Source organism: Mauremys reevesii, linkage group 5, assembly GCF_016161935.1.
Source record: "Mauremys reevesii isolate NIE-2019 linkage group 5, ASM1616193v1, whole genome shotgun sequence".
NCBI classification, from domain to species: Eukaryota; Metazoa; Chordata; order Testudines; family Geoemydidae; genus Mauremys; species Mauremys reevesii.
In genome coordinates this window covers 84,918,403-84,938,440 of record NC_052627.1, presented here as the reverse complement: position 1 = coordinate 84,938,440, position 20,038 = coordinate 84,918,403, and the positions used below count along the sequence as shown (strand labels likewise).

General features: G+C 41.0%; 1 protein-coding gene across 9 annotated transcripts in view; it reads right to left on the bottom strand.

Moving 5' to 3' along the window:
• Nucleotides 1–4,921: 4,921 nt before the first annotated feature.
• MSR1 (macrophage scavenger receptor 1) overlaps nt 4,922–20,038 on the bottom strand; it is a 50,035-nt gene continuing 34,918 nt past the window's right edge. For 8 of the 9 annotated variants that reach the window (XM_039539420.1, XM_039539427.1, XM_039539426.1 and 5 more), the window contains 3 exons: nt 17,582–17,635; nt 7,431–7,619; nt 4,922–6,202 (listed from right to left, as the gene is read on the bottom strand). In XM_039539420.1, coding sequence (XP_039395354.1) covers nt 6,069–6,202; nt 7,431–7,619; nt 17,582–17,635 — 377 coding nt within the window. In that variant the 3' untranslated portion in view covers nt 4,922–6,068. The remainder of the gene's footprint in view (nt 6,203–7,430; nt 7,620–17,581; nt 17,636–20,038) is intronic. The other variant, XM_039539425.1, reaches the window with a different exon arrangement.

Below are 20,038 nucleotides of genomic sequence, written 5' to 3'. Positions count from 1 at the left end.
GTTGTGATATTTCAAAGCATTTCTTGCAAGGTATCATATGAAAGGTCATGATTTGCTGAAACTCATTGTTCTGTCAAAGCTCTCCTGGAGGTACTCTGAAAGCCTTTTCAGAAGGTTTCTGGGGAGGGCTGACTTATTTCATCCTCCACGGTAGGACACTTTACCATGCCAAGCCAGTAGCAAGTAGCACTTGCAGCACAAAGCATGACAGCACAAAGCATGGCAGCAAATTGTCCTGGGTTTTGATCGCATTCATGCAACATTCAGTCTCTATCTTTCTGTGTCAGCCGCCCCCATTAGCCTCAGCATTTCCTCATGAGTGTTCTGAACACGCTCACTGTGTGCTTTCCTGGCCTCTGCCACCAAATACCTGCATACATTCAGCTGTGCCCTATCAGTGCAGGAGGACTGCATGAGCTCTGAAAACATGTCATCGCAAGTGCAGTTTTTTTGCCTTCTAGTCTGCAATAACTTTGGGGACAGAGTTGATGCAGGGAGCACTTTTAAAGCTGTAACAGCATTCCTTCCCTCGCCCTGTAATGACAAAGCAGTGCATGCACCATTGCTTACCATGGGTGTTCTCCTGCCCCTTTGTAGTTTCCTCTGACTTTGTAATTGCATAAAGAGAGACAACAGCTGGGCTAATAAATCTGAAATCAGCAGCACCTGCAGAAGCTGTATAAAATATCTTTGCATACTTAGTGTGATCAAGTTCTTCAAGAACTTGGAGTCTTCAGGGAGAAAAAAACCCCATGCAGCAACAGCAGGGCTAATGCTCTTGGCAGTGAAGCAGATACACTGGATTGTGAGTTTGACATGGTATTTTACAACAGTATCAAAATGTCTCATTTTTCAAATACAGACTATGCAAGACACCCACGTCACCCTGACCTGTACCAAATATGAATATGACAGTATGTCTGTACAGTAGCATACTCAGAACAGTGACAAACAATGGAAATATTATAGCTATATATGCTACAGCTAATAGACTATTAGTCTTATCAATACCATTTTCCCCATTGATAACTAAGGGTGTAATTTTATTATTCTGTATTTTCTTTATTTAAATAATAATTAAAAGTAGAAGCAAAAAGCTGTCTCAAAGGTTTTAAGAAAAGGGTAATGAGTGTTCTGAGTTGTGGATAATGGTGTATAAAGTATTTTAGGGACTGTGAACATCCTTTCTACTATCAGCAGCTTTGCTCCCAACAGCTGTAAATTAGGCTGGAATCCACCACAGGAATATATGCTGTTCTCAAGGTAGTCAATGCAGTTGGACAGGGCAGATCATTTCATGAGAGCTTGAGTGATGTGCTGGGGGCATAAGTGAAATGTCCCTAGTGAAGTGGAAGGTAATGTAATTTAAAGCTGAATGAGTCTGGAAGAAGGTGTCAATTTCACCAGCGTATTCTCCCTTAGATTCATTTTAGTTTGGTTCTGAATTTGGCCCAGAAAGATGCTGTGATTATGGTGTATGCTCATTCTCTGAGAACCAATAGGTCTTGCTTCCTTACATGAACCAGTATTATTCTGAATAATAGATAATGATAGCTATGCTTTAGCCTTTGTTACCAAATCTTTTACTAATAGTGATTTTTTGCACCCTCACAATAAAATGGGAATCAGTAATTTATCTGATTAAATTTAAATAGTTTTAAAACAGGATACTATTTAAATGTAAGCCACCAAAGATATCTCTTTTGAGGCAAAAAAAAGTGTTTCTGAAAAGGTTTGACTTAATTGATGTCAGGGAGGTTATTAATGGATGATTAAAAAATGGATTTGGAACAACTTTATACTAACAGCACAGAAAAGAGATTAAAAATGTATAATATGATGAAACCTTAGAGTTCCATTCAGGCTTGGTAGCTTGCAAAGTATAAGGAAAAGAGACAGATAAAAGATTGCTGAAGGGAATTTCCTCTTCCATCGAAATACTACCTGGTATGTCAATTTTCTCTCTGTTTGTTGTTTTTCCTATACATAGAAAGTAAACCCAGGAGCCAAGAAGTTATACTGCGTATAGAGACCACATGTAATTGCTTTTTTGGACACCTAGAATATTCTTATTTATCCTGCTCTTTGTAATTGCCTCATCGCCCCCTTACCACTGCTAGTGGATGATTATTACAGTAAGCAGAAACATTTTCCTCCATCCCAGATTTTAATCCTGATCTTTATGTCATTGTCCTTGAAAGAGTTTTTATATTGTGCTGCCTTCTATGCTGCCCCTAATTGAAAAACCTATTTCTTTAAAGGTCCAATCCATTGTCCGCTACAGTCAATTGGTGTTGGATGAGGTTACTGCTGTCTACCATGCCTCTTCTTCTCTGCACATTTTCTAATTCACCAATCTCATTCTCCTTCAAATCCTTCCTTAAAATACATTTTTTCTATAAAGCCTTTCAAGTTTAACCTCTGTAAAGATTCCAAGATTTTTTTCCCCTACATTGTACTGTCACTCAGTTTTTTCTGTGTCTGAGCTGCTTTGCTTGTGTCTGACCTTGGGTAAGCTCCTTGGGTAAGCTCTGTATATAACACCAAGGACATATTCAGTGGTCAGTCAATGCTGTACATAATAAAACACTATGATCATACATCGCCATAGCTTTGGCATTATGTTTCAGGCTATTTGGAGGGGGAATAAGAAGTCAGTTTAATGGCTGTGAAATTGCTTAACTGCCAGCCCAGGGGACTGAAATCCAGCATGGGTTATAATATAGTATCCTGCTTATTTTAACTACTTGCATTTCAAGCACACTATTTGTCTGTATAACTCCTTTGGCCAAAGCCTCTAATTCCTGCAGCAGTTGAGGAAAATACTTTCCAAATTCTTTCAAATGAATTCCTATTTGCAACAGGAGAGTATTTGGCTCTGCGACTGGACCCACTAATCTCTCATGAGTGCCCCTGCTGGCTGCGTGCATGCCTACACTCTTTGCTTTGTGCTGCTTGCGGTGGTCCCCGTTGACAGTTAATGTCTTAAACAGGTTTTCAGTGACTCCGCCCTCTGGCCAAGTCACACACAGTCTGTATGTGTGAAACAAAACAGACCCCTTCCGGGGTACAAGTCCAGTAGGGCCTATCTCAGTGCACTCAGTATTGCTTTTGTCTGAAGCCCTATCCCTGGGCTCAGTTCTAGTCCATAGGGCCAGTCTGGTTCAACCCACCGTCCAGCCCCTTCTGGGCTCTCTCTCAAATGGTCCCTGCTCTGGAACGGAGCAGTGCCCCCAGGGCTTCCTTCCTGGAGACTCTTCGCTTGGTAGCAAGTCTTACTGGCCCCAGCTGTCGGGTTCATTCCCTTTCTGGGGAGGATATCAAAGTCTATAAATGCTGACCCTCTTTGGGGTCTTCAGCCCACTCACTGGAGCCTGTGGAAACTCCCCTTCTTCAGGGCTTTGGCCACTTCCCTAATGGCTGGTGGGAGGGGGGACTCAGGCCTGCCCACCACTCTGAGTCCCAACCCAGGGACCCTATAAATAGCAGCCACATGCTGGTCCCTTTTAACTCTATGCTACTGTTCCCTGGGCAATTTCCCTGCAGCTCCTTCACCTTTACCTTCACCCTTATCTCAGGGCTGACGTCTTTCTTGCATTCCGACAGCCTGCCAGGAGGAGCTTCCTTGCTCTCTCCTCCCACCCCATCCCTGCCAGGAACCGGTCTGTCCAGGTACTACAACCAGCCAGGAGCACTGTCCTTACTCATATGGCTACAGCCAGCAACTGCTCTGTCCAGCCTTGCCAGTAGATTGCTTGCTAGTCCAAGCAGGCACTTTTATACAAGCCTTCTGGGCCCTGATTGGCTGTTTTCCTGCAGGCTCTTTCTGATCGGCTGTTTCCCATGCAGCTGCTCTAGGCAATTTGGAGGACCTAATATATCCCATCATAGGCACATTAGCATTAACATTGTGCAAAAACTTTATAATTAATCTTGAAATGAGATGAATGGATTTTGTTTTATTATGAACTCTAAACTCAGGCCCTAGTCACTCACCTCTTATTTTGCCATGCTCAGTCCTTAGGAACCCAAAACCCTACCCCACAACCCCAGGTTCTTAGGAACAATCTTATGCTAAGTGGGGGACTTGTCCACCCCACTTTCAAAGTAAAATGACCCAGAACATGTCACTGGTTCCAACAGCTACTGACTTCTTCACTTTAACCTTATTTTGGGGTCTAGATTTCACTCAGTGCATTGCTGTTAACTGAGAATCTCCACAATAGTTTACCTTCCCAACACTAAAATGATTCAACATGAAAATAGATCGTTATGTGAGCCCTGATTCTGATCTCACTTCAGTGTAAATCAGACATAATTCCACAGAAATCAGTGGAGATACTGCACTGTAAAAAGGCAGTGGAAATCTAGAATGTCAGAATGGAGATTTACTCTTACAGTAGGGTACAACGAGAGCATCCCAAGCTCCAGAATAACATAAAGTGGCAGTTCAGCAGCAGCAGCAGATCAAAACTTTTGGGTCACTGGTGCAAAACTGGGAATAGGAAAGGAGATGATCATCTGAATATATGGGAAGGGTAAAGTCCCCTCAAGGCATAAATTACACCCTTTTAGACTTACTTATGCATCAGTAGAACAGATAAGGAAATATAAGGGAGGCTAAATAAGTGAAAGGACATTACAATGTACATCACCTTACTTCCCACTTCTGAATGTGGTCTGTTCACTACAAATGTCTGTACCCAGGTTGAATTAGCACCCATTAGTCTGGCCCCAGAGCATGCTTCCAATTGCTTAATTCATCCTGATTTCTTTCAGTTTAATTCTCCTTTGTGTCTTCCAGTTGTTTGCATCTCCTGCATTTATTTCTGTACCAGAGATTTCTCTTTAAATATATTAATTTCACTGAGGGGAAAAAACATGCACATTCCACAGTATTGTAAAAAGACTTCAGGTTAATTTTATTAGTCAAATACATACAAATAGAATAATACGTAAGGCTTCAATTAAGGAAAGCATCTCTATTTAGGACATTACATAAGCATGTTCTTATCTCATTAAAACAATGGAACTTATATGCTTAAAGTTAAGTATCTGTACTTCCGTGAATCAAGGCCTTAAATGACGTGTCCTTGTCATTTAGTTATGCTTTTATTTATATAAATATTAAATGCCTGCTTAACATCTCATCATGGTCCTGATCCACTAGTATGTATTCTTTGGGCCTATACTACTGTAAATTATGCCCTGATCCTGCAAACACACATATATGTGCCTAACTTTAAGCATGTGAGGAATCCTAAATACTTCAGCAGGATTACTTTCAAGCTTAACATTAAACCTCTGTGCCTACAAAATCAGAACCTTAGTTTCTTCAAAATCCTTTTAGATTCATACCTCTCTAACTCTGAGAGCTTGCAGTAGGTGACTATCGACATTTAAGATCTGTTATTATCCTTACATACCTGTTACATATGCATATTACTCTCATTAACTTCAGTGGGAGTATTGCATCTCTGAAGGTAAAATTTGATATTTACAGATTGGAATGAAACTATGGAGCCAGGTGGATCAGCTTTTTTCTCTTTTTTTCAATAGAGAAGGCATTTTATTTAATTGTGTAAGGGTCATATTTTTTGTATATACTTGAACTCTATCATCAAAACTCATCCCAGGTGAAAATCTCCAGAAGTCAATGGAATTGCATTGAGAGCATATTTACCCCAATCTGTTTTTGAGTGACACATTTCTGACTTTAGTCAGTCACCTCAATCAACTGAATTATAGAATTTTTAAGCCGAGACTGTCAACAAGGACATCAATTCTGATGGTGATTTTTGTAATATGGATGCTTCCATGTCTGGACAGTCAGAAATACACTGAGACCACTACTCAATACTGAACAGCTGTTATATGATATTGGTTTACATTCATTGTACCAACTTGGTGTATTAAAGTGATTAGAATGCTGATTATTTCCCCCAAAATGCTCAGCTCTCCTGATAATATTCAATATATTTCTATCTGAAATTTTCTTGCCAAATAAAAAAATCAAAACTATTTATGAAACTGTTTATGAATAACTTTCAGTTTAAATCCAGACCGAATTAAACTTTACAAGTGACACCAGCATCTTCATTATGTTTACAATCTGTCACACCCCAGCCTTTAAACATACAATTTTCAATAGAGGTTTCATAGCCAAAACAAAGAACCTCATCCATCCATATTCGACCAGTACCTGCAATGTTAAGAATAATTTATCTCATATATATTTCAGAAGGATAATTCTCACATTAAAATAAATATTTGAACATCTTATATATAATAACCAGGACGGTGGGATATAATATAGTTTAATATAACACTTGACTTAATTTAAAATGCCACAGATTAAATAAATATCCCAGTAAAATTGGTGAAATGTGGTGTGTTAAAGTATTTAAAGGCACCTATTGTTCCATATAACCAAACTAAGTTGACATCCAAAATCCAGAAACTTGAAAAATATTCTTTGATTGGGAGATAGTTCTAAAATTTTGGGTACCATTGCAATTAATTTAGGTATCCTTATACAGAGCACACTACCTTGGTTGTGAAATGACTGACCCATCTGGTACCCACTATGAAGCTTGACTTCACTATTGGAAATATACATTTTTCCTTTCACCAGTGATGTCAGGATTTGAGAGAATCTGTCATAGACCCTATACTATGGAAAATTTTCTTCATTTTAAGTGGTGGTGTGCTTGGGTTTTGGAGCTTGAGGATTTGAACTCTCTCTGTGGCTATCATGAGTGATGATCATGAAGAGCACAGAAAAAAAAACAGATTTCTAGGCATACAAGGATTTGTTACAAATTATATCTATCACATACATATATGTGTGTGGGTAGTGGGAGAGAGAAATAGTAGTAGTCCTGGGCAGTGGAGGGGACAGTAGAGAGGAAATGAATTTAATATCTGGTCCATTTTGGCTGTGATTTCTTTGGAAGGCTCTCAGATACTGTGACAATAATTACATTATAACCTTATCTATATAACTGATCAAATCAATATACATTATATAAATAGACTTTATAATTATAACTTATATTTAAAGTTTTTATTATAATTATATAGTCAAAATATTGAGTAAAATGCCATATTTTGGAGAATACTCCTTGTGGGTTGGACTGACTACTCAGCCTAGAGTAGATAAAATCGATGGTTAATTTCTATTTGTCTGTCCTTTTTTCTTAGTAAAACAATTATTTTATAATTATTTTTAAATATGCCCTTTAACTTACTTTGCTAAAAATCAGTAGCATGGCTTTGAAAATCCAATTAATTGTATGCATCTTATCTTGCTACTGTTCCATAAACAGTTATTTAGCCACCACTGTGATTCGGGGAGAGGGGGTGTGTTGGGGGGTTGGGAGATATGAAGGACACCTAAAAAAATGAATTTTTAAATTCATATAGCGTACCTTGTCCAAAATAGGCACCACTGTGAATTCCAGATGCTGCTGCATACCCCAGACTCTTACAGACCACTGCTCCATCATGAATATCCCAGTGGTCATCACAGATAGTACCCCATTCTCCAGCATGAAAAATCTCCACTCTACCCTCATTAGGAACCTGTCCTCCTACAAGTTGAATCCTGGAAGCTGGAGCTGAGAAAATAAAGGTAGGTCTGATTAGATACAAACGTGATACCGTGATTCATACAGGGAATAGTTCAGTGGGTTTCAATCATATGTAATAAAGAGTGATAGTTGTTAGAATGCAGGCATGGAAGTCAGGAGTTGGGGGTTCTGTCACTGCTTCTGAAATTCACTGTGTGACTCTGGGGAATCACTTAGCCACTCACCTCAGTCCCTGGAAAAATCATGGAACAGGTCCTCAAGGAATCAATTCTGAACCACTTAAAGGAGGGGAAAGTGATAAGGAACAGTCAGCATAGATTCACCAAGGGCAAGTCATGCCTGACTAACCTAATTGCCTTCTATGATGAGATAACCGGCTCTGTGGATGAGGGGAAAGCAGTGGATGTGCTATTTCTGGACTTTAGCAAAGCCTTTGATACAGTCTCCCACAGTATTCTTGCCAGCAAGTTAAAGAAGTATGGGCTGGATGAATGGACGGTAAGGTGCATAGAAAACTGGCTAGATGGTCGAGCTCAACGGGTAGTGATCAATGGTTCCATGTCTAGTTGGCAGCCAGTATCAAGTGGAGTGCCCCAAGGGTCGGTGCTGGGGCCGGTTTTGTTCAATATCTTCATTAACGATCTGGAGGATGGTGTGGACTGCACCCTTAGCAAGTTTGCAGATGACACTAAACTGGGAGGAGTGGTTGATACGCTGGAGGGTAGGGATAGGATACAGAGGGACCTAGACAAATTAGAGGATTGGGCCAAAAGAAATATGATGAGGTTCAACAAGGACAAGTGCAGAATCCTGCACTTAGCCAGTTTTGTTTGTTAGGATGGGTTGTATAAGTAGCGGCATTTCCAGCAGATCGAGGGATGTGATCATTCCCCTCTATTCAGCACTGGTGAGGTCTCATTTGGAGTACTGTGTCCAGTTTTGGGCCCCACACTACAAGAAGGATGTGGATAAATTGGAGAGAGTCCAGCGGAGGGCAACAAAAATGATTAGGGGGCTGGAGCACATGACTTACGAGGAGAGGCTGAGGGAACTGAGATTGTTTAGCCTGCAGAAGAGAAGATTGAGGGGGGATTTGATAGCTGCTTTCAACTACCTGAAAGGGGGTTCCAAAGACGATGGATCTAGACTGTTCTCAGTGGTAGAAGATGACAGAACAAGGAGTAATGGTCTCAAGTTGCAGAGGGGGAGGTTTAGGTTGGACATTAGGAAAAACTTTTTCACTAGTAGGGTGGTGAAGCACTGGAATGGGTTACCTAGGGAGGTGGTGGAATCTCCTTCCTTAGAGGTTTTTAAGGTCAGGCTTGACAAAGCCTGGCTGGGATGATTTAGTTGGGTTTGGTCCTGCTTTGAGCAGGGGGTTGGACTAGATGATCTCCTGAGGTCCCTTCCAACCCTGAGATTCTATGATTCTATGTCTCAGTTTCCAAATCTGTAAAATGAAGGATAATATTTGCCAAATTCAATGAGTTGCTGGGTAATTTGAGTTACTGATGCCTTTGCAGTCCTTGGATGGAATCTTAGAAGTGTAAAGAATGACATGACCATTTGCTGATGAAAATGTAGAATTGCAAATGATTCTTGCTAATCTTCTTACCATGGATCTCCAGGATCATTGTTAATTTGGGTACAGTACTACAGTATATGTGTGGTTGAGCTACTTGCAATTGGTGTAGTTCAAGTATCCAGGCTATTAAATCTGTCAACTGCCTTTAATGCTGCTGACCTATGAGGCTTCGTCAATTCACCAGTAGACATTGTTGCTCTGTTCCTTCCTGTCTGAGTAGACCCACAGATCAGGCTTGTGCAATGACTTTTTTTTCCTCTCAGGGTGCTCTCATGTGGGCTTTCCTCGGGTTCCATTTTGCCACTCATCTTGTGCAATAGGCTGTTAAAAGGGTGTGTGAGGAGAGAAGGACTATGGTATTTTCAGTATGCTGTTGGTACCCAGCTCCTGGTCTCCATTTCATCTATAGGTGCAGCCTAGCCTCTCATCCAGTGTCTTGTAGAGACTGAGGCACAGATGACAATGCTAACTGGTAAAGGCTTAATCCAGATAAGACAGACGTGAAATTGATAGGTCAGAGAAAACACCCAGAAGATTTGCTAAGGATTATTTCTGCCCCACTCATGAAGAGTATGTGTCTGTTGTTTGTGTTCACTATTTGGAGGTTTGATTAGATTCCCAACTTCTGTTAGATCAGGTAACAGCAAAGAGTAACACATCTATTTTTTCCAACATTATTGCAACTCTCTCTTTTGCATGTAGACCTTATTACCATTATCTATGCTTCTTTCTCACAAAGATAGGTTACTGCACTGTATTCTACCCAGACCGACACCTTCAATCCAGCTGGAAACTGAATCAGGATGCAGCTGTGTTAAGCAGTGCTTCCCACATTTCATGTCACAGATCTGCATTGGCTTCTATCTGGCTTATAGGTGGAATTCACAATGAGCATTAATGCTAGGAGGTATTTTTTATTGTTTATTTAACATGAAGTGCTTGTTCTTTAATGTTAGGTTTAATATTTTCAGGTAATAGTGAAGAGTACCGGGGACCTTCTATTTACAATCTGTTCTGTATTTTTCTGAGCCACATTTTTTTTTAGAAACACTATAAAAAAATGGTTTTGCCTGAGATGACTTCTTTGGAATCTCAACAGCCTCTTCAGGACAATTCATCTGTTTCATGAAACCACCTCATTAACTCAACCAAAATGAATTATTATTTTACTATGAAGCATTGTATGCCTATTCATCCATCTTTAGCATGCCATTAAGGAGGGGTATTTGCAGCATGGTTCATCTCATATTCCAATCTACTCATAAAAGATAGATGCATATGCTCCGTAAATCAGTTCAGCTCATAAAAAGTGAGACTGATAATACTGCTTAAAGGTAGACATACTGTAAACCAGAGGTCTCCAACCTTTTCAAGCCCAAGATCACTTTTTGAATTTAAGGGCAACTAAGGCTCTACCCTGCCCCTTCCTCAAGGCCCCTTCTCTTCCCCAAAGCCCCACCCCATTCACTCCACACACATACCCTCCATCACACACTCTCCCCCACCCTCCCTCACTTTCACCAGGCTCGGGTAGGGGTTCGGGAGAGGGTGTGGGCTCTGGGTTGGAGCCGAGGGGTTCACAGTGTGGGAGGGGACTCTGGGCTGAGCCTGGGGAACGGGGTTGGGATGCAGGAGGGGGTGAGGGGTGCAAGCTCTGGGAGGGAGTTTGGGGGGTTGGGGTGCAGGAGGGGGCTCCAGGCTGGGGAAGAGTTTGGGGGTGTAGGAAGGGGTTCAGGGTGCTGGGATGCAGGAGGGGGTATAAGGTGCTGGCTCTGGGAGGGTGCTCAGGGCTGGGGTGCAGGCTCCCACCAGGTAGCACTTACCTCCTGCAGCTCCCAATAGGCAGTGCAGCATGGCTTCCATTAAGACAGGTTCCCTACGTACCCTGTCCCCATACTGCTCCTGGAAGGGGCCAACATGCCCCTGCGGGGGGCGGGGGGAGAGGTGGCGGCACCTGGCTCTGTGGGCTGTCCCTCTCTGGAAGCACCACCACTGCAGCTTCCATTGGTGACAGCTCCCCTTTCCTGGTCACTGGGAGCCGCAGGGACGGTGCTTGCAGGCAGGAGCAGCATGCAGAGGGCAACCCCTGCCCCCTGGGGCCACGCTGGCTATATCTGGGAACAGTGTGGGGCTGGGGCAGGCAGGGAGCCTGTCTTAGCAGCAGCCCTGCTATGTGTGATATCCCATGTAAATGTTATAAAAGGAATCTCATGCAATGCTTCTCAAATACAACTGTTTTATTTAACCCCAAATGTGCAACCTATCAGCTCCCAGAGTTCAGTCACAGAGCCTGATTCTCCCCTCACTTACACTGTTAAATCTCCAGTAACAGTTGTTCCCTTTGTACCCAATGCTTTATAAGACAGGAGAATCAGGAGAATCAGGCCCACTGAGTTGTTGCCTGTGATCAGTTCCTATTTCAATCTTAAAGTAACACCGTCTCTGGCTGCTGAACTCAACCCTATGTCCCCATTCTTACAAACATGCTTAGCAAGCCATTGCATATCTAATTCTCTTACACTTGCTCCAGTTTCTCTTTTTAGATATTATCTAGTACAGTTCAATTGTAACTAACTGATGACTTGGCTCAAGGCTTTTGCTTGCATTCATGTAACTGGATCCTTCTTAGTAAGGCTTTTCCTGGCTATTGCATCACATTGGATTGTTTTGAACTTGAATATAAATGCCAACACAAGGTGCAAGGCAGTGGAGAATCTGTCTTGTGGCCACTATATTTGTATATAGCAGGCATCTTTTTTTTTATTGTAGTCTTCATGCAAGACTGCAAACCATCCAGAATGCTGTGAGACATCAAATGTATGTCCAGCTGAACATGGGGGTCAGAGATAGTCCAGGTGAAACCCACGGTTTCCATGTGGTCAGAAGAGATTGGATACTAGTGTATCCATGGCATTGTCTATGTGGAAGTTTAGAACTCAAAGGAAAATGAACCTGAGCAATTCCAGAATTATGCTGACCTGAAGGTCCATTAGAACTTCCAACAAATAAGCAAGTTATTTATTTGGACATCTGTAAATCACTAGAAGTCTTAGGTTTTATTTTTGGTTCCACAAATCATATTGATTTTTGTTTCTAGAGTGAGGCACATGAAGTTGGAGGGGAACAGGTCTGCTATTCCACTTCCTTTAGGCTCATTCTGGAATCTGTCCACGATTATGTCGTACTAAGTGGACTAGATGAACTAGAATAAAGTTACAAGGAGTCCTGTGGCACCTTATAGACTAACAGACGTATTGGAGCATAAGCTTTTGTGGGTGAATACCCACTTTGGACATGCATCTGATGAAGTGGGTATTCACCCACGAAAGCTTATGCTCCAGTACATCTGTTAGTCTATAAGGTGCCACAGGACTCCTTGTAACTTTTTACAGACCCAGACTAACATGGCTACCCCTCTGATGCTAGAAATAAGTTGAAGGTGACATTAAAACTGGTCTCAGAAAAATTGGGTGACTCATCCAAAATTGGCTCCCCTCTGCAGGCAGGATCTACTCCTTTTACCCCATTAAAACTTAAAAGAAACTCTGTCACAGCACAGACCTTTCTGTTCACTTTTGTAAAAACATAAGCTTTAGTCATTCAGTCAGTCAACAACTTTTTCCAAGTATTTGAATCTCTCTCTACTAGTTCATGGCATCACTAAATATAGAATTAGCCCACACTGTATGCCAAGCTATTACTATGTGATGACTTAACTCCATAGATAAATGTCACAGCATGGAAGAAACGAAAGGATGCTGATTTAAGCTTTCCCTAAACCCTTTTTCTTTTGAAGATTTCTTTACGCAGCAAGTCGAGACATTTGTATATGGATCACAAAACACTGAACAAGGCAGGTGCTATAATTAGATACTTTGAGATTTTTCTAATTGCATGTTCCAGAGAGGTGACACAAGTCAGACATTAAACTGCAGGATATGAATTAGTCACTTTTCCCACTATCATATTGTGAAAGAAAGTCATCCAATTACCATACCCTTAAAGATTTTAATAAAAAGGTTACTAGTGACTTGTAAACAGAGTTGAAATTACATTTTTCATGATAACGTATTTCACATTGCAAACAAATTGATTTTAGACCATATTTAGACCATATTTTAGACCATATTTTAATTACATACTTTCATTTATTTGATTATTAATATTTTAGTATTGAACTACAAATAAAAAATAAAGGAAATACACACAGCCAAATCTGAAATCAGATTTTGCACAGAACTTCCAGAGCAGTCTATGGGAGGTTTGAATTTGGATCAATTCTAGGATCAGGTGCTTAAATAACAAAAATGCTGTGACTTGATGATCCACACCTTGTGCCTCCCCAGTGTGTGTGTGTAAATCCAGAGATTAAAAAACAAACATAGATTGTGTTTTTTGAAGTGTGAGCTGTTTGTTGCTAACTAAGGCCCCAGTCCTGCAATCAGATTTGTGCAGCTAGCTCCCTGCACCCATGAGGAGCCCAGTTGAAGTCTGCCTGTTCTCCCTCCCTCCTATCTCCCCTGTTCAGCTCCACACATTAAAGAGAAATCCTTGTGCTCTCCTGAGAGGAGGGACTGGGCTTCTACCTAGCCTTTTTATAGGCCATGCAAGCAGGGAGGGAAGCTCCACACTCCCTTCCCTACCTATGATCTAGCTTTTAGTAATTATTTATCTTAAGTATTAAAACTAATTAGTGATCACTAAAGCTTTCCTTTAAAAGGCTAGAAGAATCCCTTTTGTTGATCAGATTCCAGGATTACAAACCACTTAAATTCTGACAAACACACTGATATTGGAGGTCCCTAAATCTCCTTGTAGTGTGACATCTTCAATATGTGTTTTCTTTTTCTATTCTCTTTAGGCGCTTATTCTGATCCCATGATCTATAAAACTTCTCATTGGCAGTTTTGGGGTATCATGTTTTATCCTTTGTTTACAAGAGTGGTTTTTTTTATTAGTCTGACATTTTTGTCCTGTTCTCTGTTGATGGTTTCCGCCCTCTGCTATGAAGTCTCTTTTGCTCACACAACATTCCCCCACCCCTTTATTTATAAGGTCTACTCTAATGCTCAACTCACATTGTGACACTGGATTTGTGATCTGATAAGAGGTGTACTGTTAATGTCACCTCTCTCTTAGATTTTTTTTCTCAAATGACCTTGGTTAGACACCTACATATTCAGTGTTCTTGCTTCCCAGTTCTGGTTTATTGTTTAAAGGTCCATGTCATATTGAACAGTCACCTCTTAGCCTTATGACACATTAGCCTACATTAAGGATGGGCAAACAAAACTGGCTAAAAGACTTTCCTGTCCCTTCCCCAGGTACCTTTCCTCCAAATCTGAATTGAACTTTTTTTGGAAGTTCCAGATATGTTGGTTAACTTTTTTATATTTATTTTAGCTTTGTACTTATGGGTTTTGGCTGAGATCAGAATGGAAGCAACAAAATACCATGGGCAAAGGCTGATCTCTCTCAGTCTCCAGATCAACTTTGGCTGGATTTGCATAAGAACAGGCTCCCTCCCCCCCGAGATTTCCAGTCTTTATGGATTGTTTCTGATTGGTCTATGACAAAAGCTGCTCACATGAGATTGCCGCCCAGTTTTGCAGATCCAAGAATCTCATATAGTTCTGAGTGCAGAACTTTATGCATGCCAAAACCAAACTGAGGACAAGATCATGCACCACATTATGTGAACTTTGTGAGATGGATTTAGAGCTGCTCTGTAATAATTTGAGTACTGTATATTGGCCTGGTTATTGGGTTAAGTATGAATATATTGGGGGGCTATCTGGAAAAAAAAATACCAAGCAGGAGGGAACTGGAGAAACAAGATAAGACACTTCACTGCAAACACTTGAGAGCTGTAAAGAGAAAGTGCCCAGATAGGAAATGGCCCAGAAATACCATGGGGGAGTTTAAAAAGGAACTCTGAAGAAAGAGCGGGGTAGTTGTTCAGGGGAGCCAGAGAGACACCAGAACCCACTGGGAGTGTCTGAAGAAGTTAGGCCTGCCTAGGTTACCGAGAGAGGATGGTAAGCCATTGGGTAAGACTGTAGACTGTTTTTAAAACCGTCAATACTTTGTTCCTACTGTGAAAACAAACAATAATTTGTTTTAAGAAGGCTGTTTTGTCACTGGATGCTACTGCTCACTGGTTCTTAAAGAAAGAACTGCAGGTGTCCGAACTCAGTTGGACCTCTAGGGTAAGAACTGTGGATACACAAGGAACTGTAGCCCAGGGCCTGATCTCAGAGTAGAATTGTGTGATTCCACCCTAGGACAGGTAAAGGCCTGAGGCCTGTCGCGTGAAGGATGTACTCAGAGAGACCAGGAAGGGGACAGGTTACTCTGTAACCATGACATTTTGTACCATCGGAGTGGCACAAACAGGATCCCAGCAGTGGAATCCCTGTCTACAATGGAGCTAGTGTAACTATTTGTTGCCCCCTGCTCCTGATCCCTGTCAGTATAGATGACATGTGGGGGGGAGGAGCTGGGTTCTGGTGATCCCTGGCTGACACAATCGCCCCTGCTGATGTTAGAGTAAGCAGTCAATTAAAACAGTATTAAGTACTAAGATTCCTCTAATTTTGCCAACAGACAATCTAACTTCCTGCAAACACAAGGATTCGAGGAGCACAAAACTGACATACTTTTGTCCTGCCCCCAACCTCATCCTGCACAGCTTGGCTGGACACATGGATTGGTTCAACTAGCTGTAAAGGGTTCATTTCTAGTTGGGTAAGAGGTTCCAGACTTCTTGTGCAGAAGCTTGTCACTCAGCCCAAGGAGAAACAAAGGCTATCGTTGCTGAATCTACATCATGAAAATACTGACCCTAAAAATAAATTGAGCAAGACCCATTACTGAGAGGTTCCAGCTAGATGGCATAAGGGAATTATCCTTTGTACAGTAAATCAGTCAAAGGAGCTAGTTGTGGAGGTTTGTTATTAACTGAGTGGGTATATTCTTTACAAAGGTAATCAATCTGAGTAAATAAAGCAAGGTTTAAAATTGCCTTTCTGCTTGAAATGAAATCCTTGTAGAAACAGTTGGGGATGAGAGAGGTATTTTGCAATATTACAAGCTTATATCTGATGTTTGCACTACAGTGGAAGAGTGCAGTTATATTTCAAAACAGATTGTATTCCAACACTTGATTCTCAGTTGCTGAAATAGGAACAGAAGTACAGATTGCTCTTAATCACTTTAACTTTATGCTTATGAGTGGAATGTGTGGTCTTATTTGACTAACCACAATGTATATTCTGTATTTCTCTTATTCTCTTGTTATTTTAAACTGTTTTGCAGGTTTTAAAAAAAAAATATCCTACCACTGAATCTCATTTTATCTTTGTTTAAAAAGGCAAGGAAAGTGCCTGTAGTTCTGCTTGTTTTCTACAAGGACACAGAAATTGGTGTTTGATTTTAAGGGTAAAACAAGCTTCTGCATTTAAATAAAATTCTATTTGAGTAATTTCATTTCAGTATTTCATAGTATCATTTCAATAAACCCTTATAACCATGTGCTCCTAATCTTCAGATTGCTCTAAATGGCACTATGGGGCCAACATGGTACAGGGACAGATCACTTTATAAAGGTGATTTAAAAGCATTTCTGTCATGGCCTGGGATGTGGCATATTATTTGTACTTGATATTTGACCAGCTTTATTTAGAGCCAACAGAATACTAGTCTGAGCCTTTGTTCAAAGTAATGTAAGCCTGGTAATAAAATACAATGATTTCCCACACAGAGAAATGACATAGGGTTTCACAAACATCAGGTGAAAAAAAATTGCAGGTTTTCAGTTTGGATAATGTGTGAATATTACAGAAATAGATCAATGATTTTAGTATGAAACAATATAATCAGTCCTCACTCTTACCTACTCTTTAGCAGCAGTTGCCAAACCAGCTAATGACTAAAATTCTATGCTTTTCTGTTACTGTAACTTAATAACATTTTATTTTTTTTTGGTTATTTGTGTTTGACCTTTCTGTCAACACTCAAAGGTGTTTTTCATACAGAACACTAAATTACTAAACTATTCTGTTCGGCTTCATTGAGATCTGCCACGTAGGCTCCAACTGAATGGAGTTCAGTGTTCTGAGTGTGGATATTGGTGGATATCCACGTGACTAAATCCACAACACAGTTTGACACACTTCTTGATATTTTTTTGTTCCAGAAAGGGTCAGTACTGGGTTAATGGAGTCACTGTAGGTCACGACTAAGACACACAGCCATAGCTTTGCATGTAGAAGTCTGCATATTTCCTGCCACATTAAGCCCAGCTGCACATTTTTCTTACAAGAATGCTTACCAAGTTAAGTAAATAGAAAAACCAGAAAAAATCATGCTCTTTAAATCAAATAACTGTTTAATTGTTACTTACATATTGCAATAGTGCTGCTACTTCCTCCTTTATTTCCTTTCTCCCCTTTTGGCCCTAAATCAGTTGTATGTGTGTGTAGAAGATAAAAAGACCTTTATTAGTAATAATATTTATGTGCAAAATCCATTGAGAAGGTCAAACAAGGGACGCTTCTGAAAGGAACATTTTTACTAGCTCTGAGGGCTTGAGTAAGGCAATCTAGTGCCCAAGGTACACCCCCACATAGCACTCACTGTCGTCCTGTCCCTATGGCCCTCATCCCACCAGGAAAAGCTGTCTGCACAGCTATCAGGATGGTACCACCAATCCTCTTAGAGGAGACTGGAGCTCCCTCCCTTCCCAGAACACCATTCCTTCTTTTTAGACAGGTTCCAGTCATTCCCAGAGAAGGATGACTTAGCTGTCACCCATCTATGCAAAAGACTCTGGGGGTGAGGACCAAGACAATACCACCACAGCAGAGTCACACTGTTTGGTGGCATCAAAAGCTCTCCCACAGCTCCGCACAATTGATTCTTCTGCTCACATGGTGGAGGAGGAGCTTGGCATGGCGGTAAGGGTGTGAAAAAACACCCCCCTCAGCACAGCAAGTTGCAGCGCTGTAAAGCACCAGTGTAAACAGTGCCCTAGTGCTGGGAGCTATGCCCCCTTATGGAGGTGGTTTCTTTAGAGTGCTGAGAGACCACACAAGGCACGTTAAAGCCTGCCACAGCAGCATTGACTAGCCCTTAGTTTCTGTGCTAACAACTCATTAGGCTGAATGGATGGTTCATACCTCACAGATATTTTTTTCTGGGTGTTTGTAGACTAAGACTTTTCTAGACCAGTGAAAAACTAGACATGATGTACTGATGTAAAATAGTGATAGGGATTTTAAGGGGTCCCGCGTGCCCCAGACTGTGTCCCGCTTGCCCCAAGCTGAGTTAGCTGCCAGACCCCCACCCATAGGGTCAGAAGCAAACTGCATCCTAACCCCTGCCTTTCAGGCCCAGGCCTGTTAGCAAAACCCAATTGCTATATAGGACAAAGGTTAACTTCTGCAAACTTCTTGTTTGTCTATATCAGGGGCATGAGGGGTGGTGGTGATGAAGAAACCAGAGAAAGGGGAACTGAGGGAAGCTCAGCTAGAATGCGACAAGAGCCTTATCCAATGCAACCGCAAAGGAGGGGTCTTAAGGCAGGCAGACTACCAATGAAAACCACATTTGGCACAATAACAGGAAAAATCCTAGATGGTGAGGGGCGGTGACAGGCTCGCTAAAAGTAAGAAAGTATGCCAAATAAGGAGTTAATAACGTATAATGTGTGTGATGTGTAATTATGCTTTGTGGTTTTAGCCTTTATAAGCTTGGTGAAAATCTGTTAAAGACAAGGCAGCTACCCCCCCTTCTTTGCGTGGGGCTACGCTAACCTTCCCTTTATGCATATCGGTATTTTAATAAAGGTGCCTTGTGTGTCTGACCCAAAATCAACGGTGTGGTCAATTTTTTCCACGACAATAGTGATTTACACGGATGGAGATAACTTTGGTTTGCAACCCAGGTAAAGCCACATTGGAGTAAATCTATATTAGTATGAACCATTGTAATAGTCTGTACCTCTAGGTTCACCTCCTTTCCAGGACTATGATAAATGTAGTACAAAGTATGCCTTGTGGGAAATCATTTGAAAATTCATAATTTGCTGATCATTATTATCCTGCTAAAATATGTATGGTAACATTGACTGTAAAGTTATAAGATTCCTCTGCATGGTATTACTAAGACATGTTCCTCATCTGGGAAAGCAGCCACAAACCAGTTCCCCAGAGACAAAAGGCCAGCCAATGCTTCAGCCAGGTGTCAACAAAATCAAATGGACCATCACCTGGCAAACTGGCCATTCTTTGGCAGGAAAGAGGAGGTGAGCAAAAATCTACATCTTGACAAAGGAACAGCTGGGAGTTCCCATCCACAAAGAGTTTCTGTCTCCTGAACTTCAGCTGGGATGATTCTCAAAGAAGACAAAGAACTATAAGAAGGGAGAAGAGACACACCAGATGATCTCTCCTTTTCTCTCTACCTTTGGCATCCACAATATCTAAGGCGGAAAAAGAACTGGGGGAGGGATCCTGTCTGAAAGAAATTCAGCTAGTAAAACTGCTGAAACATGTGGCGAGAGAGAGTCCTTTGCTTTGAATTCACTTAGCTTGTTAAGTTAGCCATTAGTTGTGTTTCACTTTTTTTGTAACTAAACTTTACCAGTAATGAGGCATAAAAGTCAATCACTTAAAACCTATCTTTCTGTAGTTAATACATTTGTTTTACTGATTTATTTAAATCGGTGTTTGGACTGAAATGTTTGAGAAACTCCATTTGGGATAATAGGATCTGTGCATATCATTTTCTATTAATAAAGTAACAGACTCTACATGAACATGTATTGTCCAGGAGTGAAAGGGCAGTACAAGACATACAT